This window comes from Micrasema longulum, unplaced genomic scaffold (genome assembly GCF_059751315.1).
Source record: "Micrasema longulum isolate JH-2025_06_02 unplaced genomic scaffold, ASM5975131v1 h1tg002009l, whole genome shotgun sequence".
In the NCBI taxonomy this organism is placed as follows: domain Eukaryota; kingdom Metazoa; phylum Arthropoda; class Insecta; order Trichoptera; family Brachycentridae; genus Micrasema; species Micrasema longulum.
This window is the reverse complement of record NW_028279178.1, coordinates 28,201-55,571: the sequence shown is the minus strand read 5'-3', so window position 1 is coordinate 55,571 and position 27,371 is coordinate 28,201. Positions and strand designations below refer to the sequence as shown.

Below are 27,371 nucleotides of genomic sequence, written 5' to 3'. Positions count from 1 at the left end.
GGCCTTTATTACCAACTCCCCTTCCAGCGGAGACCGGAAGTATCTCGAGTAGAGAGTCGGAAGAAACCAAAGATCAAATTGCCAAAGCCAAAGATGCGGTGACAGTCTCGCCGGGAGTACTCAACTCGACACCCATCCCAGCCCTCAACATGATGCAGGAAGACGAAATGCTCCCGGCTCCGAAATACGAGGACCCGTCTTCTAAGCAAGGAAGGTCCATGAACGTATCGACGGTGGAAGCAAGTTCCGCGGCCAATTTGATAGCTAATACTTCTTCGGAGAAACCGGAAAACATGGCCAGGAGCTCTAAGGTTGATCTGAGCGACGTCAGCATGGACAACGACGATATGGACCTGGGATTTGTGCCAAAGGTCGATAAAATCAGCGAACGCAGTACCGAAGTGAACAGCGTGAAGCCGATCGGCGAGGAGAGGATATTAAATAAGCCGGGTCTCGTGGCTTCGGCCAAGTCGTTTGAGCCTCTTCTAGTGCCATCCACATCTAGTTCTAAAGATGTTATTGAAGCTACATGTATCGACTCGGGGATTTTGTACAAAGTGAGTTTTTCTTTCATCGGTTTTTACATACGTGTAGGTATGTCATACACATAGAATTAAGAAGAGTCCAGAAGGAGCGTAGAATCATATTTGAATACATCGGACTGTGTCCAATAATTCCCCCACTATGCCCTACTTTCGCCGCGCGCATTCGCGAGGTCGCAGCGTAATGCTGCTTGATGGGAAAAAAAACATAACACAAAAGTAAGGTAAAAAAAAAGCAATATGTTAATGTCTCGCGGAAATATTGATTGACACAACAGAATAGATAAGTAAAGGGTCATTTAATAAGAGTAATTGAATAAACGAACTTTAAACTAAAAATATGAAACAAAATTAATTTTACTTAAAACGGATATTTTTATATCATGTTAAATAATATTTTATGTTTTGAAGATAATATCGGTCAAATGTCTACCACAGAGTTGTTTAATCCGAGATCCAATTTTCATTAATTCTCTCATTAGATGAGCAAAGTAGGGTAAAAAAAAATAATACCCTTGCAACACTTACGAAATTTCCATTTTGTTTCTTCGACAATCTGACAGATCGAAAAATAATTCAATTTTTAAGTAATGCATTTGTTATACACACATTCATTTGCTAATTACACATGAAATGTGATTGCATCCTGTTTCTTTAAGATCCTAGCAGTATTTGTACCCTTTAAAAGAACACAACGCGGCATAGCTGAATGAGGAAGTTCAGTGGTTTTTTTAAATTGTATTATTTGTTAATAGACTATTAAACTAAGTCAAAAATTATTTTTTACAATTTTTATATATCGTATTATCAGCGCTGCGATTTTTTTAAGTTTTGTATTTCTGAAATAACTCCGCGTGTAACGTCAGAGGTTCATTTCCGCTTATTCTCATTCAGTTCTTCCCATTGGTCCAGAAGCGACAAGCAGACCGGAAATCTTCCATAGCTCTCAGATCATAGGTTGATTCACATGAACCAGTGACGTCATTCTGAGTAGTGCGTTTTTATTAAAATGTTTATTATTATTTTTTCCGCACATTTTCAAGAAACTTTGATGTACAATTTAAAGCTCTAATTTTTACTCCGCGCAAGAAAACATTTTTTGTATCCAATTTCCCGTAGGGCTGAAGTTCCTCATTCAAAACTCATTTATGAGTAGTTGAGTCGCCTTCTGTTTGATGTGCGTATGCGGTTTCTGGACTATTCTTAATTCTATAGTTGTACATTTTATTTATTTATTTTTACAGTACAGTAAAAGCACTCCCTTCATTATACCATGGGTGGTATTCTGAATATTTTTTACCCCCTAGACATGCGTTGACACTTTCTTTAATATCTGGCCACACTGATAATAAAACGTCAAATAAATATGAACACGTGAAATCAAACGAGATGATTTTCATTTAGAACACTTAATTATAATGAATTGACCAAACCGTTTTTTTTGTTTTTTTTTATATAAAGAAATATTACTGTTCTTACAATTCAATTACAATCAAATATTTCAATTTTTGTGGCCATTATCAACGAGTTGTAAATAACTCACTATTAGAAAATGGAATTTAAGTTTGGGTAGAGTGGGGTTCGAACCTCGGAGCTCTGATCCGTGAGTCCGCAACACTAGCCACGGGACCACAACATACCGTATTCGTTTTTTCCCGATTTTTAAACAGATTAATACATAATTTGAACGTAGTTATGCGGAAAGCAGCCAGTCCACAATTTTGAAAAAATGAGAAAGAAATGAAATTTCGAAAATGATACCGGGTGCAGTGAGGTCGATTCTATGTTCCGCTAAAAACAGCCAGACCATTTTCGTCTAAAAAACTGTATTAATCACCTTCTGAAAATGGTGTCGATCACAAAAACGGTTTCTCAATTTGCAGAAAACACCTACAGCCATAGAAAAATCTTAAGGTCCAAAATCACCAATCAAAAATCTCCTAAACTGGTCAAATAAATAATTAGATTCTTCAACAATGTTTTGAGTACGTCAAAATGCTTGCAGACTGTTGGATTAACTACCTGGTAAAAGACGAAGTATAAAAAAATGGAAATTTGTTTTCAGGCGTTGCCTAGTAGGCGAATTGGTTCAGCCGGATGAATCTCATCCACATGATAAAGGTTTCAGCTCTTTTACTTATATTGACCATATTGAGTCTGTCCAACACCGTTTTCTAAGAAAAGTGGCATGGTTGCTCGGATTACAAAAGGCGACGACTTTACCTACGGCCCGTTGTTTTGCTGTAAATTATAGCTAACTTCGTGTTTGATAATCCTAGAATGATTTTTGTCCGTATGAGCGGCTCTATAGCGGTAGCGCCATATTAAGCTCCTGCTTTCTTTGTTTCCTGTATCATTTTTTACAATAGTAAAAGCACTCCCTCCACATACACGAAAACCGTTTTACAGACCAAAGTTTTCCTATCGGTCTTGTTCATATAAAAATGAAATTACAAAAAAATATTTTAAAAAAAAACTTTTATTTCATAAACCGCGGGTTCAATGAGTTCAGTGGTTTTTTAAATTTTTTTGTTTGTTAATAGACCATCTAATTAACCCAGTTTTAAAACAGAAATATTTATATGTATCGTATTATCAGCGCTATGATTTTTTAAAGTTTTTTATCACTGAAATTACTCCGCGTGTGACGTCTCAGGTCTCTTCCGCTTATTCTCGGTCAGTTCTGCCGATTGGTCCGTTGACAGTAAGTGAACCTGAAGTCTTCCGCAACTCTCTTATCATTGGTTGATTCATATGAACTAGTAACGTCGTTCAAAGTAGTTCGTTTTTGTTAAAATATTTTTTATTATACTTTTTATATATTTTCAAGAAACTTTGCCTTAAAATTGAATGCTCTAATTTTTACCGCGCGCAAGAAAACATTTTTTGTATCCAATTTCCCGTAGGGCTAAATTTTCTAATTTAATGCTCTTGTTTTTACCGCGCGTAAGAAAACGTTGAGGGGGGTAGGGGTTTGTGGAAGGGATGCTAGTCCAAAAAATCAAATAATTACTCAATTTTGAGATGAAAAATTGAAAATTTGTAAAAAGTCTAAAAACAGGTAAAATCTATCTATTGGACCGTTGATTATTACAATTATATTTCTTTTCAATTGTATTTTAGATGGGTTCCCGGGTAGAAAGGGACTGCGACGAAGTATGCACGTGTTTGTCAGGGGGGCGACTGGACTGCGAGCCTCGCTGCAAGGGGCCCTTCTTCAGAAGAGGCAGAGCAGTCGAGGACCCTCTCTGCTCCGCCAAACCCGTGGGAGACCCATGCTGCGCCATTTTAGTTTGCGCTGCTGATTCAAGTAAGACTACTATTTTTAAATATTTTGGTAAATTGACTGAATTATTAAGAAAAAGGGCACTCGGAAAGGTTTGCCTTCGACCTAATAAAGCTCAGCCGAAATCAAGTGAGGGTTATCACTATAGCCCACCCAGGGCACTGCAGATTGAACAATCACCTTGCTAGAATGAACCTTACCGAAACTTCTAGATCTAGGTTCTGCAGCGCAGATGAGGAAACACCTATACACATTATATGTGAGTGTGATGCTTTGCATCATTAAAGGAGCCTCACCATCGAGGGAACTCTGGTTAAACCTGAGGATGTTAAAGAGCTTGCTCCCTGCCTAATAGCCAGTGGTGTAGTCGGGCCGGAGCACACCGGAGCGGCGCTCAGTCAATTTTTATCTGAGCGGAGCTCCGGCTCTAGTCAGGAACAAATATTACTTTTCTAAAATATATCTACTTAAGTCTCTTCAAACAATTCGAAATAACAACAAACATATTTATTGCCGATAACTGGCAAAAGTCTAAACATGTGTCCCCTTAAGACTTTTCATTGTTTTCAGGTACAGAAATGTGTGTGGTTGGAAATAAAACATATTCTATTGGAGAAAACTTCAACGAAGGATGTGAGAAGGTTTGCCAATGCGTAGCCGGGGGAAACATATCTTGTATGTCCAGGTATGATCAAATAAAACATTGTTTTATAGTAATGTAAATTATTTGTTCAATTGAAAACATTTTGATGAACCGAAATCAAATTATCAATATGTATTGTGTTTTTTGGGTGATCCCATCTAGATTGGATTCATTCCAACGTTTCAGCTACGATTGCAAAAGCTATATTCGGGATAAACTATATATAACATACGCGGGATCACCTGAAAAGACAATACATATTGATAACAGTGGCCATAAAAATCTATACACGTAAACCCAAATTGCCAGAATGATAGTTTATAATGTCCTGAGAAGATTTCTTTTCTTCTTTATCAGCCCTTTTCTCTCCACTGCTGGATAAAAGCTTCTTCTAAATGTCTCTACTACTTACTATCACTCGCTTTTATCATCCATGTTTTATTGTCTATTGAGCCAATGTCGTCGACCCATCTTTTTGTGACCTTCCAACATTTTGTTTGCCCATGGTCTCCACTTAATAATTCTGGGTGCCGACATGCCATCATTTTGCCCCACCAAGTGTCCAATTGACCGCTATTTTAATTTAGTTGTACGATCCATGATATCCACGACTCCAATTCAGCGCCTTATTTCTTTGTTTCTTATTCTGTCTCTTAGACATACACCGAGCATCAGTTTTCCATGGATCGTTGCGTGCATTTTAGTTTCTGGCTTTTCTAGACCGTATATTGTCACTAGCAATATTCACGATTCATAGACTTATCTTTTTAAGCATACTGGGAATAGTTTATTTTCAAAACTGTGGATTTAAATGAACTAAATATGTACTTAACCTCACCTTCATGTAGCAGATGATCAAAATGTACTGCATTCGAGGTAAAAACGCAGTGCTCTAAGCACCCCTTGGTGCAGATATGGAAATAACGACGATAATGATTTTGCGAATGTAAACAAAATCACATAATATTAAAATGTTTCTTTAACGCATTAAGTCACAGTTCAGAAATAACAATGTAATCCTTCATTAACTTGCCATCACAACAGACCAACACGACACGACACAACATAACAATGTAATCCTGCCTTTAGGCTTGGAGGGTGAGAAATAATTTACTGGGGCCCACCACAATAGATCTACGCAGATCTCTGGGTATGCCGATCGGAAGAGCAGCCAGGCAGCTGAACATTATCACTTTGTAGATCGACACCTTTCACATCAGTAAAACAATGTTTAAGAGGCAAATACTCTTGCTATTGGAGAGTATTACACCTTAATAATGTCAAACCATTGTTCAAAGGTTCCTTATGTAATATTTTGTCCCAATATAACGCCTTAAATATTTTGTTATTTGTAATGTTACTTTAGTAAAATAAATAAATAAATTTGAATTTAAATTGTTACATAGTGACGTCAGAAGCTCGTTTGGCACTGACTCCTAATTACAAGAATAGAAGCACAGAATTAAAAATATATTTGGGCTATTAGTGTTTAGAAATACGGATAATCATTAGTAAATGTTACAAAGTGTATGATGTGATCACTTAAACCAGTCAACAACAAGTCGTAAGCTCTGTATACTTCCAAATCGTCACCCTATCTTTTAAAACTCATAACTCCACTAATGTCAAAAATTATATTTTGGCATTTTTTGTTAGGACTTTAAATAACCTATGTGTGTAAAACTTATATATTCATACAGCTTTCTATTATTTAAATAAAATATATATGATAAAAAACTTCACTACCATTAATTACTGAAGTAAAAGCTGTTTTTACTCTCTCATAAGCAAAGGTAAGTTTGGGCCTTTTCACGATATTTCCTTGCCAAAATGTCTACCACCATATTACACATAAATTTTCAGTAGGTATTTGATATTACATCGAGAATGATTATGAACGAGTCATTGCTATTAAGAAGATTAAATAGCACAACGATTTTTATTAAAGTGATACTAAAACTAGTTTATAACATGGTGCTGGTATTAACAACTATGACTTGCACTTTGCTTCGCGGCCAAATTATTTAGTAACATCTTTTATATTCCAAGTATTGCTTCAATTATAAGATTATTAGTACTTGACAAAGCAAAACATAAGTTCAATTTCGTTTGATCTAAGGGTCACATAATAAAATTTATCATTACCCATAAAAATTAATATGCATAACCCATTATTTATATGAACAATTATGCTACAAATATTTTGGAATCTTATATCACTGTTAAACTTTGCATACTAAAATATTATTAAGAAAAGTAAAGTGCGTTTGAATGTAAACATAATTAAAATAAGCCAATGTTAATGTGCCCGTCTTTGAACCGAGTAAACATATAATTTTTGCTAGTGAAAGCTCGCAAATTTGGAAGATTTATATGAAAACTTTTTTCTAAGCAGACATAAGCAAAGATTATCAACCTTTAACATACTGCGGGAAAAAACTTCCTCGAGTCACTGTGTGGTAACCCGAGGTTACTTTACTTCAGGTAACCTGAGGTTAGGAAATAATCGCCTGATAATCACTGTCTCTTTTCATCTTATAAAAATTATATGTGCGTCTGGCTTAGTGATCTAATTAGATTTCATCTCTTTCTCTCAAATAAATGCTTTATGTATTTGTCTTTGCTATCTGCTTATGTGCTTTAGATATTCTGAATCAGGTAGAAGAATTTGTGTATCTGGAAGGTATTTTTACTAGGGATGGAAGGACAGAGAAGATATTGAAAGGAGGGTGAGTGCCGGGAACAGGGTGAACGGTGTACTGAAATCTACCTTGGCAAACAAATGTTTTCCGCAGGAGGCAAAACTAGCAGTTCACAATGGAGCTCTAGTGGCAACCCTAATGTATGGGAGCGAAGTATGGAATTGGAAAAATAATTATGAAAGTAGGTCAAATGCTGCCTAAATGCGATCCCTCAGGTGAATGTGCTTCTTCCACTCCTTGACTATGCGGATGTATGTTATCCAGATGCTAACTCTGAATTACTTGATAAGTTAGAACGATTACAGAATGTTTGGATGCGTTATATCTTTGATCTTCACAAATTCATCCACATAACTGAATATCGCACGCAACTACACTGGCTCAGTATCAGGCATAGAAGAAACATTCACATTCTATCACTTCTTCACAATATTTCAAATAATCCCACTTTGCCTGTTTATCTGAAAGAGCTCTTCCAACCTCTATCACAACATGGACTATCTCTTGGTTCTAGTAATGAGAGAACCCTTTTAATACCCTTTCATGGCTCTAATTTTCTTGCCTCCTCTTTCACAGTAGTAGCTGCTCGATTGTGGAATAATCTACCCACCAATGTTAGAGACGCCCCTTCTTTATTTACGTTTAAGTCAAGATTGAAATGTCACTATCTAAATATTTAAGTTCTTTCTTTATCCTTTTTCTTTCCTTCCCATCCCCTCTCCTCTCTTCATAGTATAATGTTAATTTTTTACATATTTTTATTTTGTTAAAATTGTAAGATTTAATACGTCCATGTACTTGTTATTTTCTGAAACTGATTGGTTTGGGTAGGTAGGAAGAAATTGCCTTAAGGCAATATTATATATAATGCCTTGTATTTATAAAAATTGTATATGTATATAAAGTGTAAAATAAAATAAAATAATACATGTGTGGTAAAACGATGTATGATAGGTGCACAAATGTCGAGATCCGCGAACTATGTAAGGCTGAGACATGCATTATCGATAGAATCAAGAAAGGGGTGCTGCGTCGGTTTGCACATGTAGAGTGAATGGACAATTAAAAGACGTTTGTGCATCTTACAGTCCATGGAGTAGATAGCATCCGTCTCCAGCGCCACATTTCAAACACATTGAGCATATGTCATTCTTTCTTCCTCGGTGTCCAAGCTTCCACTCCATACAATGCAATGGAGAAAATTGGGTTTTCATTCTTCTCCGTGTAGACTAATTTTTCCATGTCTTCGTCAGACTATTTATGTACTTATTTTTTGATATACCCTTAAATTATTTTTCATAATTTTCAATCCACAAGAACAAGGATGATTTTATATTTATCCGACCTAATATCTCATTCAACACTATTTTTTAAATCAAGCCGTAAATGTCATTAAAACCTACTGGATGTATTTCCAGGTGCCCTGTTTTAGAGCAGCGTGATGATTGTGTGAACATCCAAGACCCAAAGGATGCGTGCTGTAAGCTCCAGCTGTGCGATGTCACTCAGGATGAAGAAGAAGGGACAAACAAAGATTCCAAACACAACGCTACCACTAATGCCACTACAACTGTCATGGATACCACAACAGAACTAGTAAGATTGGCTTACATATTAAATCCTTGCATAATTGCATTTGGAAAATAAGATCCACTACATAGAATTAAGAATAGTCCAGAAACCGCATACGGGCATTAAACAGAAGGCGACTAAACTACTCTTAAAGGAGTAGTTTTATGCTTTGACCCATTCGTTTCTTTGTAGACGTCGCTCAGTACGCAACTCCCGATTTGAATTCAACTATGATCTTAAAAAAACAGGATGGAATCACATTTCATGTGTAAGTAGTAAATGCACATGTAAGTAGCAAATGCATCACTTAAAAATTTAATTATTTTTTAAACTGTCAGATTGTCATTGAAAGCAAAATGGACATTATTTTGGTGTTGCCAGGGTTGACAATTTTTTTACGCTATTTTGCTCATCTAATGAGAGACCCAATGAAAATTGTACCCCTTGGATTAAACAACGCTGTGGTGGACATTTGACCGACATTATCTTTAAAACATAAAAATTACGTAACAGTTACGTATCAGTTTTATGTAAAATAAAACTTGTTTTATTATATTTTTTGCCATCTGGCAACATTACGCGGCAACTTCACGCATGCGCGCGGTGAAAGTGGGGCAATGTGGGGGGTTTTAAAATATGATTCTACGCTTGTTATTATAATTAATTATTATTATTATTATTCTACGACTATTCTTAATTCTATGATCTATTATTACATTAAAAAAATGTTGATAAATTGACCAAAATGGAGATAAGCGATCATTCATCATTCACTATTAACATCAATACAATTTTAAGAAATGCCTTCAATATATAAGTATGAAATAATATTGTTTTCAAATATTTTTTGTAATTTATTTTTAATATCGAGAATTCCATTAGTGATAGTTAATTATTTTCTCACCAAACTAATAATGAAGGAATATTTTTTAATTCCTTTTAGATGAATATGTCGACTACAACTCCCGCATCCATAAGTGATAGGATATCAAATGATTTAGAAAACAAGTTGAATGGAGAACAGACTCCATTTTTACCGCTACCTGCAGTAAAGGTAGAGCCAATAATCTCAGTCAACCCTTTGTCTAACGGAACAGTTCAAGTTATATCTAGAACCGATAACTCTTCCGGAGTTTCTTTCCACTTGGAGTTGAGTAAGGACGGTGGAAGTATGTGGACCCAAGTGCAGCTGACACGTGGACTTCTCCATGGGTTGGAAGAAGGACGGAATTACATTCTCCGATCCACGGAAACAGGAAAGAGATTTACTGTTAGTCTACCAAAACATAAGGATGAAAACGATATCTCTAAATTGGAAGAAGTAGGGGGCTGTATTCTTAATGGAAAACAGCGGAAATTAGGTAAGTTAATGCAGATTTTAAGTAGTAATTAAGTACACCATAATTATTATGTTTGAATTGTAAACACAACATGAACAAGTCCAAGTACAACGTCGCCAGTAACTTATCTAGAAGTTTTTGCAAAATGCGTCACACAAAACTCGTCAACGAACATGTTTATGACTGTTTAGATTTAATATTCCTCTGTGCGTAAGTTCCAGCGCATATGTGCATATTTTGGTTTAAATGTGGAGCTTCGACAGAAGCTAAACATTAGTGCAGCGAAATAGGCTCTCTACTGCTCTCTGCCCTGCTTGCCTAGCTCCCGAAACAATAGTCATGTTCATCAGGTTTCTTCAGTATTAGGGCCCTCCTGATTCATTACAGTACACAGCTACAGTAATATTAGATATAAGAATCTCAGCAACTCCCCAACAGTATTTCAGTTATCTTTCAAAACCAAATTTTTTACTTTTTAACATTTTCTAGAACTGTATTTGATGGCCTTCCACATCTTGCTGTCTGTGTTCAAAGTCTGATACCTACTGCTAACAATACATTATTGATCAAAATTTGTTTAAACTTTCTTGTTTCTTTCAAAACACTGCCACACGTGCCAATGTCACCTTTCAATAAACGAGTGAAACTCTGAATTTTAAAACTTCAAAATTGAACAAAAATACATTTGAGTAAATAGAGTAGAAATTAATTATTTAATATTTGGTATGTCCCTAGACGAGGAATTCCACAATGGGTGCGAGGAACTGTGCGTGTGTCTGGCGGGGGGGCGCGTGCACTGCATGGCGCTAGTGTGCCCTTCCCACGAGGGCCTGGAGCTGGTGGACCCCACGTGTGAGAAGTGGGGCCCCTCCCCACCCAGCTTCGTCCCGGAGCCCCCTCGCTGCTGCCCCCCGGCCATGATGTGTCTCAGCAACGGCTCGTGCCAGTACAAGGACCATGTGTTAGTATACTCTTATTTTTATACATCCGCTTCTAAGTGGAGCTGTGGCTGTTACCAAACACCTCCAGGATACCCCATCGTCAGCTACCACTTTCGCCTCCTCTTGTTAATATCGCATCCCTAAGTTACACCGGATACAACCGAAGTATCCAAGACCGGTCCTCTGCCGCACCCTCGAAACGCTCATCATAGGAGGCTGCTGCGTCCGTTCTCGGACTTAAATGTTAGCTTTGAAATTGAATCACCGTATATCTAGTAAAAAAAGATTCACAAATCTTACTAAATAATAAAGTATCAGTTTTAGATGGATTAATAATAAAATAATTTACTTCGTAGTATTCCCAACTGGTCCGAAGTGCCCATCGAGTTATCTGGCTGCGGCCAACGCTGCTTCTGCGAGTCGGGCAGTGTGGAGTGCCAGGCCGTGTGCGCTCCCCTGCCGGCTCTGCCCCCGCGCTCGTTACACTGCACACCCCCCGCGCGCCCCGCACCCGCACACCCGCCGGGAGACACGTGCTGCAAGGAGTGGGCTTGCGTCACTAACGGTACTGTCCCCTCCATCTTATTAGACAACCTAACCTAACCTAACCTCACATCACAAGATTTATACAAATCTTAACACTTTATTACTATTTAGCAACTCTGATGGATGAAGGTATTTTTACAAATGTTCTACTAAAAAAATATTTTCATCTAGGTTACTTACGGTACAGTATGTTGTCCTAGATCTTTAACCGCTGAATTTTGAGTAAAAGTATGATTCTCAAATTATATGTATGTTTTTAACCGATTTTTTTAAAACTTCTGAATTTATTAGCCATATAAAAGTTACTGTACTATTCCTGTACAGAAAGTATAAACTTGCAATACTAAACAATATCACAATTTACATGGTGTTTGTCACGTTTTTTTGCACTCAAAGATAATAAAAATATTTTTTTTTAGTATTTCTTTGGTGATACTTTTATAAAAAATTCGATAACTTAGCAAAGAAATACTTTAAAAAATAATATAAACACGCGCTTTGTGTGATCTGAAATACATTTTAATTTCACCCTTAACCTAATAAGTAAATAAATGTATTGTGTTAACATTTACAGGTAAACTGCAGCCAAAAACTGACGAGACTGACTACAACAAAGACAGATTAAACAATTTGTACAGACAAAATGAAACGGACAAAAACAATTTACTTTCCACACCACTGTTTGTCACACCTCCCCCAGATTTACACAAAGCCATCGAGGAAAGTTTTGGGTTTGATCCCGACGAGCATAAAAAAATGACAAATCCAGAGTCTGATGAGATGCCCGTAGATGTTAATGGTCACATGAGTCCGTTCTTTGTTCCCCACTCACCGCACAATCCTTTAGGGGGGAAGTCCGACAAGAGCGATACAAAACGTTACGAATATCCGGGTCCCTTCGCAGATCCCGACCACAAACCTCAACCTCCTTCTAATGATCTCGGTCCATTCCCTTTCATAAAAAAACATAAAGATAAACAATATCCTTTCGAATCTGGCACTAACGATAACTTCGATCATTTTTCTAATCCTTTACCGAACAAGTTAAAAGATAACCCAAAAAAAACTAACAGCGTTACTCCAAATGATACGCAATTTAAAAAACAGAAACCGCAACAGGAAACAGATCACGATGAGTACCCGATCAATGATCCGTATTTATCGGGAAATCCGGTACGCGTTCCATTCAATCCTAACGGTCCCGGGCCGGGCTTTTTCAATCCATCAGCCACCAAAAACCACCAAGATCTCCTTAACATTTTGCACCAGGCAAATATAAACGGAAATCCAAACATCAATAACCCGCAGTTGACCCATCCGGGCGCTGGATTATTCCACAACGGTCTCTCCGGAGGCAACCAGGCGCCTCAAGCGCCGGAAACAATTCACGTGTATACAGATGGATCCCCGATACACATAGAACATTTACTTCAACACATCCAACAGGCGGATAATAATCAAGGACCTTATGTACCATACACGACTCAGCCACAGAGACCCAAACTACCACTTAACCAACAACCGGGAACCGAGGGAAATAATTCTTCCAATCAGATACCTTCAGGTCAGTTACATGGGAACAATAATTGGTGCAGTGGGATTATTAGGCTCCAAGGAAAAACATTTTACTCTCTCGGTGCTTTGTAGTATAGGTTATCTGCAGGATATAGGTCTGATTTCAATATTATTTTGCAAATAAACTGGTCAATTGAAGTCTGGTATTAAGTATCATCACTTCGTATTGTTTTAAAAGTAAATTCAACATTTTTATAATGAGAATATGTTTCATCAAGCCAGAATTATGCTGGTCAAGCCAATGGCTGTTTTCTGCCTTTCACTAATACCCAATTATAGGCAGCAATAATTTTTATTCTCAAGCCATAATTTAAAAAATATTTATCCACAAATGACAAGATTGAACAGTAAATTTCAAAGTCTGAGAATGATAAAAAAGTTTTATTAATTAAATCTTCAACGACTTGACCATAACTTTATAATTACATTCAACCTGCAGACAGAGAAATCACTCCTATGTATAGATTGTTTTAATAATTCAGTTTTTATTGCTATCTATGTAAATAATGCCTTTTAATTGAAATGTCCCGGGTCCCTTTGGTTGAAAAATACACATCTTGGTGGTGAGTGAATCGTACATTTTGTAAATATATTTTCCTCTCCGTTGTATTTGGTAGGTTATATTATAATGAATAATAACGGTGTGTACATAACAGACATACTTTTGACAGAAACAGAACATGACATTTTGATCAACACACATCTAAACTACCCATACATAATATAATTTTTTTAATACATTTTGCTGCTTAGTAATTCATGGGAGCAAATAATGCTTTTGGTAGAAAAAACGTCATTGTAATTTTTAAATAAATGCTCTCTCAGTTAAATATATTTGATACTTAGAATTTTACTGTATACTTTGTAGATTATGTAAATAAATGTAGATGCTTTTAAATTAATTAAAAATTAGACGTAATTTTTATAGCTACATGTTTTGTGAACACTATAAGGTAAGATTATCGTGCTTCTACACATTTAAATTTTGAGATCTGTGTATTTTTAAATAAAAATAAAAAATGTTTATCAAATCACAGTTTCGAACCATAAAAACAAATGGTACCATGTAAGTCTGGCTATGGACAGTTTCACAAAGGAAAGTTTCTTCCGATTAATAAATTTATAATGTCATCATACAATAGCATGATTTAATAACTCACAATTTAAGCATGGGCACCATAATGTTGAAGAAATATTAAGTCAGCGCAAATACCTGACATTATTTTCTAAAAAAATATGCATGTACTATCACATTATGTATCTATAAATAAATCTATAAATAAAAAAAAACCCCCATATTATTATTTGTGAAAATTGTGTTCTTAGCATTTATTTTTAATAATCTTTCTTTTCAATGAGAATGCTCACAGATTTACCCTTAGAGATCTGATATAACCAGACAAATTAATACTACGTGGGTAGGTATACAAATGTAACATAATTAAATTATAAAAAATTTCAAAACACTCGACTTTGGCAAATGCATTTTTTAAACAGACCTGTTTTGTTGTTGTATGTCTCTATGGAGTTTATTTATTTATTTTATTAAGAGGATATGTGGTGGGTAAAATTTTTGACAAATGAGTATTTGAGCGTTGTCTTTCTCTCACTTTTGCAATGCCTCCCCGATAAAGTACAAAAAAGGCCATTCCACGACGGACTGACTTTTCACAAATAAAATCGACAAAATCAATATTTTGCTGCCCCGTTTTCCGTACCTCAAAACTGAACCATTATTAATGTTATTTTAGAAAGAGTATCATAGTATATACTCTAAGATCAGAATAAAGTTTTCGGTGTCGGTAATTTTTTGGATTTTTAAAATTATTTATACAACAACAACAACAAACCATCACGCCGTTTCTCCGTAGGGGTAGGCAGAGAGGATAAAACGCCATAACACTCTATCTTGGCATACAGACCTCGCTTCCTCTACATTCATACATCTTCTCATGCACGCACGCCGATTATTCCTACTTTTGACATGTCCATCTTCAAATATTTGATGGACTTGATCGTGCCATGTCTTTCTCGGTCTTCCTCGTTTTCTGCATCCATCAACATTTGCATCGTAGATCCTTTTAGCCGTTCTTTCGCTGTCCATTCGCTCTACATGTACCTATCTACCTCTACCAACGCAGCTCCCCTTTCTTGATTCTGTCAATAATGCATGTCTCAGCCTTACCCACTTCACGGATCTCGACATTTGTGCACCTATCATACATAGTTTTACCACACATTCGCCTGAGGGATCGCATTTCGACAGCATTCAACCTACTTTCATCATTATTTTTCCAATTCCACACTTCGCTCCCATACATTAGAGTTGAACGAGAACTCCATTGTGAACTGCTAGTTTAGCCTCCTGCGATTATTATTTATATAATTATAAAATTATATATTATATTTATATACCGTACGTCCAAAGATGTCTATTAAATCTGGGCCATTTTTTGGATTTTTGGATGGTCTTAGCTCCCATAAAAACAATTGATCAAAAAAGCAAAACAATAGAGACACGCCAATGGTATATATCTAGTGTGTAAAAAAGCATTGCTTTAGTGATTCAGGTAGAAAATATGAGACCGTGCTTGTATGAAGAAAAGTAAAACCGTTTTTCCTCTTAGCGGTGTTTGGGTTTTTAGGTATACATTACATTTGTACATTTGACAGTTTTTTTTTCTTACACCCAATGATTTAGAATGAAAGTTTACAAGTAGTCTAATGTTATGCATAAATTTAATCTCATTCTGAAAGACGGCAGTCAGTTCTAAATGAGCTGCTGCTCCTGACGTCACTGCGACCTGTGTAGATTTCTGACCTGTGTAGATCTATTATTATGACGGGTGTCTGTAGATACCATAGTGAATAAATTATTTAGTAATATTTTTAGCTATCAATATTATCTATATGAGATATTAAGTGAGTTTGAATACTGGCGTAGGTGTCGGAGGCCTTCCTCCCCCGCCGCCGCCCTCACCGGGGGCCGGGGGAGCCGGGGAGGGAGCCCTGCAGGTGGTGGCCCTGGAGGCCTCCTCCCCCACCTCCCTCCGTCTCGTCTTCAGCCTGCCCTCCGTCATGGTCGGCCTCCAGGGAAGGGTCCAGCTGCGATACACAGATTCCAGGTACACTATGTCAACTATTACATATTGTCTATGGTTTGTTGGAATATTTAAGAGAGTAATTTAAAACATATGATTTGTTGATGAAACAATTTTTTTTATTTAGCTATTTTACAAAACTCAAAGGCGTACTCTTCTACCCAAATGTGTGCGTTGATTTAAAGGATTGTCGTTTTATCAACTGTTTGAAGTGTTTAGTTTTTATCAGTCTAGAGTTTTATCAAAACTTTTTGTAAAAAATATTGAGAATTAATATCTTTAAGTTGAATTATACGGTTTTGATTTCCAGTCAAACATTTATATTTCATGTCATTGTAGTTTTAGTTATTTTTTTGAAAGCTGTAAAACAGGATTTGTTGGTTTTTACACTTAAAACTATTATAAGGTATTTTATTTAAATGATTTATTGACAATTCTTGATGGAATTCCATTGTTATGATGTAATAACTTATATTTATATATAAGTTATTCATTTAAAAATACTTGGTACACTTCCACTTATTTATTTGACCAATTGGCGCTTTCAACCTCTAATGGGCATCTTCAGAATGGTGAATATTATACAGTGTAAGAATAATTTATATAAAACTAAATATTATCTTAAGTGTAGGTACATTTAAAAATAAGTTGAAAAATATACAATATGCAATATTTCAATGGAACAGAGTGGAATCCTCTCTTAAAGTACACCACCTACACATGTTTCAATAATTGGTCAAATAAATAAGTAGAAGTGTACCAAGTATTTTTAAATTAATAGCTTATATGTAAATATAAGTTATTACATCATTATTATAAGGTAGACTAAAGAACCGTGTTTTAAATAATCAATAAAAAATACAATCACATGGAAACAGAAATTACATTATAATAATATATACTATTATTACGCTTTATTTTAGTATCTTTAACGATTCACAGTGACCCATTGTAAAATTTAAAATTAGTATTCAAAAGTACTTTTTTTGATGCTCCAAAATATGTGTGTCTTCTTGTTGGGGAGTGGTGAAACTCCGCTGAAGTTTTGCCTTATATTTCTCACCATCTAGACATAACAAGCGTTAATTGTGTTGCAGTAACCCCGACCCTTCATCGTGGCGGCTGCAGGAGTTCGCCCCCCCGGGGGACCTGCTGGCCACGCCGCAGTTGGAGTTCCAGCTCGGGGGCCTGGAGCCGTCTACCGTGTACCGCCTGCAGGCCGCTTTACTGCTCCGCCAGCTCCCTTACGTCCCCCGCAGTCTTATCTACACAGTCAAAACTTTGCCACTCGAGGTAACTTTCAAATCTTCCATTGATAATGACTACTTCCCATAAATTTATTTACCTGCCTCACTAGATATACCTGTGTCATGGCAAAAATTCCACTTATTTTATTAAACAGTATGAGCTTTTTTGTGTCCAGGCGTATGAAGGCTGTGCATAAAATAGAACCAGAACCCCGGACGAGTGATTTTGACTCAATGGCTGATTTCAGGTAAAAATTCATAGTGCAGCTGTTGGCCCATTCACCTACCATGATTAAGGTTTGATTCCCTGTAAGATTGACATGAAATATTTGTTTTTAAAGGTAGTTTTCCACAAAAGTATTTCATTGTCACTGGACTGGCACTTGAAGTGTAAGATTGATCATATTATCTTCCTGTAAAAGATGATTGTGAGATGCTGCATTTGATTAAAAAATACAGTGCCCTATGCACAACTGGGCGTAGATAAGCAATTGATGATGCATGTGTATATTTAACACTAGACACTTAACCTTCGTCACATCGATGAATACGCGATACCAAATACGCTGTATCTTTTTTCCGCGCATGACGATGATCGTGTTGTCGCTTATCAACTTAGCGCATGTCACGGTCTCTCAAGATACAGTTATGTCTAGCGACGTTTGTTTCATATATGTGTAAAATAAAAATAACAAAAATATATGTTTTTAATTAGAAATATCCACCACAAAAATCATTCGCCGAATCGACGAATGGTTAGGTTCAATGAGATTTGTATGAATATTAGGTGTCCAGGGTTAATATGACACTGTAGTCATTTATTTTGCTGACTGATTAATGTTTCTGATACGTTTTGTGCCTATGTTTTTTTCTAGAAATATTACTAGAAAATCACACAAAGCATAATGCTTAGAAATCTAATAAGCTGGAATATACATTTTTTATTTATTTATTTCAATGCCTCGATTCAACATGGATTTTGTAGTGATTCGGGGCAAGTTCACAGGCATGGGTCATTTCTGGTTGTGTCACTATAAGCAACTGTGTCTCTGTACTCAATAAATTGATGTATAATGTTCCAAAAAAATATACTTTTAAAAAATGTTAATGTATCTATTTGTTATCAGGAGGAAGCCACAATGCCACCGGTTATTCCAATAGAGCCCAATCTGTCAGTTGGTCAGGTCAACTCTTCCTCTGCTCAGATTACTTGGAGACCATTTACTCAAGATGAACTGCTTTACATCGATGGAGTCCAACTTAGGTGCTTATTTAAATTTACGTTTTATAAAATTAGATTACAGATGTTGAAGATTGAAATGGTTTTCAATATCAAAAAGAGCTGTTATCATTTCATATGTAACGATTTCTAACATCATTCAAATGATTGACAGGTATCGTGAAGTCGATGGCAAAGTGTTTTCTGGAACACCTCTCATTCATCGCGCTGTAACTTCCTACCAGCTAGAAGGTCTGCGACCAAACACATCCTACGAAGTCGGTATCTTCTTCATCCCCTTCCTCGGCCAACACACGGAGCTACAGAGTCCCGTCATGGTCAGACTCAACACTCCACAACTAACAGGTAAAATTATCTGCTCTTTTGTTTTCATACGCATTAAGAAATTGAACCATTTTAATGTTTCAAAGTTTCAATTAGCAATAGTTCTGTGGTATACCTAAAATATAAAGAGGACATTGATGGCTTTTTTCTGTCTCTCTATGTCCTTGTCATCTTTACCATCTTCAGTCATACATGACTTTTGTCAGCTGATGTTATAAAAAATATTGATTAAACTAATTACGTGTTTCAGATATGTACGATTGGTCAGTGTCTCTGGAAGTATCGGATGTGACAGCGTGGGGTCTGATCCTTCGCTGGACGGGGGTTCCCCTCCCAGCCGAGCGCTACGTGCGAGTGTGGCGCGCTGTGTGGAGGGCGGAGGCGGCTCGCTCAGACTCCAGTACCTTCGCTGTGTCTGCTCGGAACGTTCCCCCCATGGCAAACATCACAGGGCTCATCCCAGGCACACGGTAATACCATGGAAACTATAGCTTTAAGTCAACACTGCAGCATCATCTCATACTGAAAAAAAATATATGCCATGGATAACGTGCATTATTTTATGGTGCCAGGCATTTTATTTATTTAACCTTTTGTACATTGACAGGCATAAGCCTATTTGGCAATAATGGCAAATGGCAATTTCTTCTAACCAACCAATAAAATAAATTTTGCTATTAAAAATTTGATACAAAAATAGAAAAAAAATAGAATTAGCAATATGTATAAAAATGAAAATGAATGAAACATGTGTCTCATAAAAACAAACAAAATAGACAAAAAAGCAAATAGATCCCTTGGTACCTACAGTACTTACACACATGCACATCTACCATCTCCCAGAAATCAAGCAACTGTGAGCCAAATGTTTTTACAGTTATGTACTAGGAAGGGGATAACATACTCGGTACACCTAAAATACCCACCCTTTGGTTATCAGTCACCGCTTTCATCATCTCGTTGACCATTATATGTTAAGTAATGCTATTTTCATGTAGTTTTTTACGGTTAACTTTTCATGCTGTTGCATCATCCAAACTCACTGGTACTTTGCTCGATATATTATAATTGTATTTTTTTATTGTAAACTTTAAAAAATAATTTATAAGATGCTAAAATCCCACTTGATGCGCTTTGTGACAAGACAAGACTTTAGGTGATATGAGCTTTCATATTATGTCTAAATTAAACTTTAACTGTAAATAGGGCCTAAATTATTAACCGCCCATGAGCTCTGTGGCTGCAGAACGTGTAATCTAGATTCTATTTGTAAATGGTAATTCATAAATTAAAAACGCTTCTTTTGCTACTAATTAATATAATTTTTTTATACAGTGTAAATAATGGGTAGATTTCGAAATGTCACTGAGATATGTAGCTGCAAGACGTGTTGTAATCTAGCTCCTATATAATTATTAAAATGTAATTTCTTGGAAATGGGGAACTTGATTCCCAACTGCCTATGCCCTCTGTAGCTGCCAGGCGTGTTGGGATGCTTATTTTTCAGCGCCCTTGAGGTGATTGTCACTAAAATGGCGCCATATAAATTATCCTAAATAAACGGGAAATGTGAACCAAAAGAGAGGAAAAGAGGTGAAATTAATAATAATAAATTAATTAATTAAGGAAGAGAAAGATGTTTTTTAAGGTGTGATTTAAACAGAGGTATCGTAGAAACTTCTTTGATGGCAGATGGGAGATGATTCCACTGTTGAGCCGCATAAATACTAAAGAAGGAAATGAAGGGGAGTTGTCAATGGAAACAAAGAGGGTACTTTAAGATAACCATGAGCTGATAAGCAATGCATGTATGTCATTCTTATTCTTAAGGGTGGGGGTCAGTGCTATACAAGCTCCTGACGTCACTGCGACCTGTGATGATTTATTGTGACGGGTTACTGTGAATATTTATCACCCTCCAAGCCCAGGTCTATAAAAAGCCGGACTACTGTGTGGAAAAAGTTCTCATTTTGCTAAATCTCTTCCTCCAAGCCCAGATCTGTAAAGTATCAGACTATTGCGTATGGGGCGAGCTCTTTAACATTCTCTGGTATGTCAAACAAAATATGTAAAATGATTTGACTTTCAAGCAAATCTAAAGAAGAATGCATGGTTTTTTCTCTTTTGAGTATGCATATACGAATATATTTACACAATGATGTCATTTGAACTTGCCAATTAAAACTCTCATCACACAAGATTAAATTAAATCTGATGTTTACTATAAATATTGTCATGTATTTTAAGAATCGTTGGGTTTAACCAAAAGCTTAATAATATGTCATGCAGAATGACACAGCATGTATTTATTAAAATAATTGGGTTAGTTGTAAATATAATATCAAATTCGACCCATTTTTTTTCAGGTATCGCATATGGTTGGAGTTGTACCTGACTAATGGTAAAGTAAAGACAAGTAATGTGAAGGATGTGATGACCAAACCCGGGAAACCAGCTCCTCAGGAGGCCTCAGTGCAAGAAGGTATATAATCTTGAATTCCTTTCCAAGTTATGTAAATTACTATTATTATTTGCTGATGCCCCCTATATCCTAAGTACTGCTTTTTGTCTGCGTTCATCTTCCTTCAAATAGCATCTGAACGGTTTTTGAACCGGTTGACTGAAATGAAATGGACAACTAGGTTGGCAATTTATTTCAGTCTGAAACCACCCTGCTGAAAAGGATTTTATTAGGATCGAGGTGAAATTGGGGACGATAGAGATTCCAGTTATGACCCCTTTAATTGATGTTGGGATTTAATTGATACAACTTGTGCAGGGGGCAGATATATTAATAGTTAAGTAACTTATAAGTTTCTATCAAGTCTCCTCTCTTTTGTCATTCTTTTAATGACGTGAGTCCGAGTGTTTTTAACTAACTAACTAACTAACTAACCATCACGCCATTTCCCCGGAGTGGTAGGCAGAGAGGATAGAACGCCACATTACTCTGTCCTGGCACACTTCCTTTGCTTCCTTCACATTCATACATCTTCTCATGCACGCACGTCGATTATTCCGACTTTTCACATGACCACTTTCAAGAATTTGTTGTACTTGATCATGCCATGTCTTTCTCGGCCTTCCTCGACTTCTACAACCAGACACATTCGCATCATAAATCTTTTTAGCCGTTCTTTCATCATTCATTCGCTCCACATGACCGAACCATCGCAAAAAACCTTTCTTAATTTTGTCGATAATGCTTAACTCAGCCTTGCATTCTGCTCTAATTTTGACATTAGGGCACCTATCATACATTGTTTTTCTGCACATTCGCCTGAAGGATCGCATTCCAACAGCATTCAGTCTACTTTCGTCCCTTTTTTTCCAACTCCATGCTTCGCTTCCATACATTAGGGTTGGTACCAGAACTCCATTATGAACTGCTAATTTAGCCTCTTGCGATAGACACTTATTTTCTACGACAGACTTTAAGGCACCATTAACTCTGTTACCGGCACTAACCCTCCTTTCAATATCCTTGTCCATATTTCCATCTCTAGTAAACATACTACCCAGATATACAAATTCTTCGAGTGTTTTTAAGGTTCCTTTTTATTTGTTTGGGGATTTTCATAGCACTTTGGACTTTTTCAAGTAACTCGTAAGTTACATAAGTTCTGAAAACACAATTGTAGGGGGTGACCATCTGCCCTCGAATACTCTGACGAGAGCAAACAACCGAGAAGAATTTAATAAATGATCATGATGAATATTTGTTTCTTCCTACAGGCAAGTTGCTGGAGGGCTCGGCCAGCCACCGCGGGGACTACTACAGTTCGCTAGTGGCCGTGGCCATCTTAGCGGCTCTAGGGGCCATGTGCTCGCTGCTTCTGCTGCTGCTGCTGCTGCGCCGCCACCGCGCTGCCTCCGCCCCTATCTGCGCCCCCGGCGCGCCCCCGCGCACGCACAACACCCTGCCGCCCTACGACAGCCCCACCTACAAGCTGGACCTGCAACAGGAAACTATGGGTAAGCAAACGTACTAGAAAATGTTTTGTCCAAATGTAGGTAGATGCTAGATTTTACACCCTAGAGAGTCAATTGAGATTGTTACGAGGAACACGCAAGAAATGAAGAACATTTTAATGATGGGAATATGGAAACGGGTCTTACTTTGCTTCATTAAGTTATTTCTATTAGTAAACATTTAATTCACATCACATTTAAATCATAAAAGTCTGTTCCAAAAAAATCCTTTCGAAACGGTGCTGCAACGTTATGTTACATAAAGCAAATGAAGAGATATTTCGGAATTCAGGTGTTTAAATAAAACAATTTAACATGGATAGTATATTTATACTGTTCAATAATCTTTTTCCCATAGTTTATAAATAATAATCATAAAATTTAGGTCACATAAAAGCGTAGACTGTGAAGCGCCACAGGTTTCAAATTGACAAGCTATACACAGCGACGACTGTGAAACGATACAAATCCTAAGTACTTAACGTTACACATATATCTACACAAATAACATTAATCCTGATGATGGATACTGTAATTTGATCAGAAACATCGATAAACAGCACGAACGACACATGACATAACGCAGAAAAACCTATCGTACATCTGAACAGCTGTGAAAATCTTATCTAGAACATATTCAAAATTTTAAACCTTCTTTTTCCTTTTATTTGGGTAATTTATTTCACAATTTTAAACCCTCGTACAGTGAGTTTTCACTGTTTTTCTCTTCATTGAGGGTAAGATTCAAACAATTATTTTATCTAGTATTCAATGCCTGAAAAGACTTTTTGATTTCCATACTTCATAGATAAATAAACAACACGTTCTTCATCTCTTTTGTAATATCTATCATCATGAAAAACTCCAGTAGTAATCTTTCAACATTGGACATATGTACTTAAAACAAAGTTTTGAGTTTTTTTTCCCATCTGCTGTTTGTAAAATAATGATGCCCTGTTTCTCGATCAGAATAGCACAAATTACGGCTTGCATGCACCCATGTCTCGATTGTGTCTTAAGCTAGGGTTACCTAGGACAGCGGTGCCCGTATCTTAACGGCCGTAGTGAACAGTGATGCGGTGGACAGCCGTCGTAACGGTGACTAGAGAGTGGTTTCCTAGGAAAACGGTGTTGATAACATTTAACAACACCGTTTTCCTAAGAAACCAATCTCTAGTCACCGCCACGACGGCTGTCCACCGCATCACCGTTCACTACGGTCGTTAAGATACGGGCACCGCTGTCCTAGGAAACCCTAGCTTTATTGTAAATTCGAGACAGGATCTGAACTTTTTTTATGCAAGTCTTTCATGATTTAAACAATCTCTAAAATAGACCAGATCTGTCTCGGGGTCCTAGTTTTAATAGTTTTTTCGTTGCAATAAAAAAAATACTTGTAAATAAAAAATTTACCAATGGATTGTATAGTTCATTAATAAAATAAATAAACATTTGAAAGCTGGAGTTAATTAACTAAGGTTTTCATTCTAAATTCTATGGTATTTGGTTTCAGATCTCTGACATCCGGTAAAGCCTGCTGAACGCAACGAGTTCCAAGAACTTGCAGTGTTTTCATTAACGCAAAAATAAACTTTTCTTCATAAAAACTAATATAAGTTGTTTTTACAAAAACTGAAGAAGTGTAAGATGTTTACAGACAATACCCAAAAGTGAACTTCCCGCAGACATTGTGACCTTATTTATTTAAGTGAAACTTTTGTACTATATTTAAATATTATATTTTGTAAAGTGTCGGAGTGGTTTGCTAACAGCAGGTGTTATTTTAGTATAAAATTAATAATAAAGGTATGTATCATAATAATCAACAGTAAACATCAAAATTTCTGCAATTTTTTACCCACAAAATATGTAACTTGAACTATTATAATTTCAAAAAAGCGTTTTAAGAATTACATTTTTGAGATTATTTAAATTAACGTGTCTCCTTATTGAAGCTGTATTTTTTTATTTGTCAATAGATTACCGCACTTGGCCGATTTTTAAAATATTTATTATCTTTATTTATCATATTAACACTACTATGATTTTCAGAAGTTTTGTAATTTCTAAATTACACCGCCTGTGACGTCGCGAGTTCAAGTCGGTGATTTTTCCTGTCATTAAAATAGAAAATCCCGTACCCTTCAAAACATGGCTACCCGGAAACCCAAAATCTATCTCAGCACATAATTGGCTATTTTAAATACGCGTTGACCTGAATTTACGACACTTAAAGTAGTTCCTTTAATTTCCTGTAGCATTGAACTTCCTCATCAACATTTGCCCACAATAAATAGAATAAAGATTTTTGGATATAGTCCAAACATGCAATTTCAAATTCGATTTATTTTTTAATCATTTAATTTTAATTTAAAATATGATGCATACGTAATATTATATTTAATGTACTAGGTTAATAATTGTAAATAATTTTATTTTTGTACCTAATTAACAAACTTTATTCCTAGCAAAAAACATAATGTTATTTGTACATGATATGCATAAAATAAACAATGATACCGGTTCAGAATGAGATTTTAAAGTTATAATGCCGTGTGTCGTGTGATTTTTTTCGATGTTTCAGATCGCAATACAGCATTATGTACTTATGATTTGTACTGTGTCGCAATCATTGCTATATGCAGCTTGTTAATTTGAAATTTGAGGCGTTTCAGAGTGTACGCTTTTATGTGTTTTCTTTATAATTGTGTAACAGGATAATTTTAAATAATAACATCCCACTATCTCTGTTTATACTGTCGATAAAGTTCTGATGATTGACGCCGTAATGCGATACAAAACATTGTAAAATAATGCAAACGACGCACATAATAATCCAGAAAAACTCATTGAGCATCTGAATGGCCGTGAAATCTAAAATGAAAAATAACAAATTAAAATAATTTAGCGTACTAAAAACTATTTTTCAAAATAGAGAATACCTTAGAAATTAATTAGAGGAAGTTTATAAATGAAGTTCAATCTGCAATATTTTTATTTTGCATTCACAAATAATCAAACTACATTTTTTCTCAGGCAAGTAGCCCCGTGTCCTAAAAAAAAATTAGGCTGCTCATTCGATCAGCGTCAATCACAGGCTTGCACAGGTAAAAAAGATAGTCACCTGAGGTCACATAAATATTTATTAAAATGCATTCATATTTATTTATAACTTAACACTTTCCTATTCACAAGTTAAAACAATTGTTGATAAATAACTACTGGCCACAGTTCCTTTAGCTATCATTGGTTGTAAAATTGCTTTCCCCATTGTTTCTTAATCCACTAGGTTTGCAAGTATTGCAGTTTACGGTTGTATATAGATTGGCGTTCATTGAACTCTTCATTTTCCCGATAGTTATCCATAACCGTACCTGATTTGACCAAATAGAGTTAATTTTTACAAATCCATTACCTTACTTGTCAACCAATGTTATGTTATTACCTTTATGTTAGTAAATATTTCTATTGATTTGAGATATGTCGTAGACAGAAACTTCAATTAGTGTAAATGTTAAAATGCAAATTGTTCAAGAGATGTAAAATATATCCAATTTATTATTTTTGTTTATCTATTGATACCAATTTTCATTTTGTGAAATTTGTTCAATTATGTATATTACTAAAAACAGAAATCTTTCTGATAAAATGGACTTAAGAAAGAATTTACTGAATTTCGGCCAAGTTGACAGGCGTCTCACGCTTAGATCAGCTACGTCTACGGCGAGAGGAAAAGTTACTACACCTCTACGCAAACAGCGCACTAAATTTGGTGAACGCGCATTTGCGGTCGCAGGCCCTATGGCATGGAATGCTCTCCCAGCAGAGGTGCGAGGCTATGAAAGTGAAGTGATGTTTCGGAAAAAACTTAAAACCCACTTGTTCTCTAAATCATTTGAATAAATCCGTAGCATGTGACAACAAAATAAATTGTTTTAATTAAATTACAAATTTAAAAGCTTCAATTAAATTAATTTAACAATAGAATCACTATGTAAAGCGCCCTTGAGGTATTTTATTACGAAAATGGCGCTATATATATAATATCAATTGCGTATATAAAGGGTACATGGGTAAAAGGATCTTATTGCATTTTTTTTTATTTTTGAGATATTAATGCCATTTTTTTTCCTGAATGATTTCAATAAAATGGTATATTCAAAACTAACAAAATGTGGCTCCCTATCTTACAGCAGGCAAAAAAATAACATCAAAGTAATGTCAAAATGCGTCAATATGGAAATATCGCTTTTTTACAATTTTAAATTAATAAGGGTCTATGAAATACTGTTGATTAAAAAAATATGTTTTTCTTCTTATTAGTGTAAATTTATAATTTT

At 35.9% G+C, this 27,371-nt stretch overlaps 1 protein-coding gene across 1 annotated transcript; it reads left to right on the top strand.

The window, feature by feature from the left end:
* Window positions 1–25,925, top strand: sas (stranded at second transmembrane protein; the record flags this gene model as incomplete). The annotated part of the gene is made up of 16 exons (XM_088238926.1): window positions 1–557; window positions 3,666–3,852; window positions 4,399–4,513; window positions 8,592–8,769; window positions 9,689–10,106; window positions 10,821–11,046; window positions 11,383–11,591; window positions 12,147–13,136; window positions 16,092–16,272; window positions 17,346–17,541; window positions 18,623–18,759; window positions 18,890–19,080; window positions 19,310–19,529; window positions 21,426–21,541; window positions 22,795–23,034; window positions 24,545–25,925. Coding segments are annotated over 16 exons (4,169 nt in total), but the record flags the coding sequence as incomplete, so codon positions are not given.
* Window positions 25,926–27,371: the final 1,446 nt, after the last annotated feature.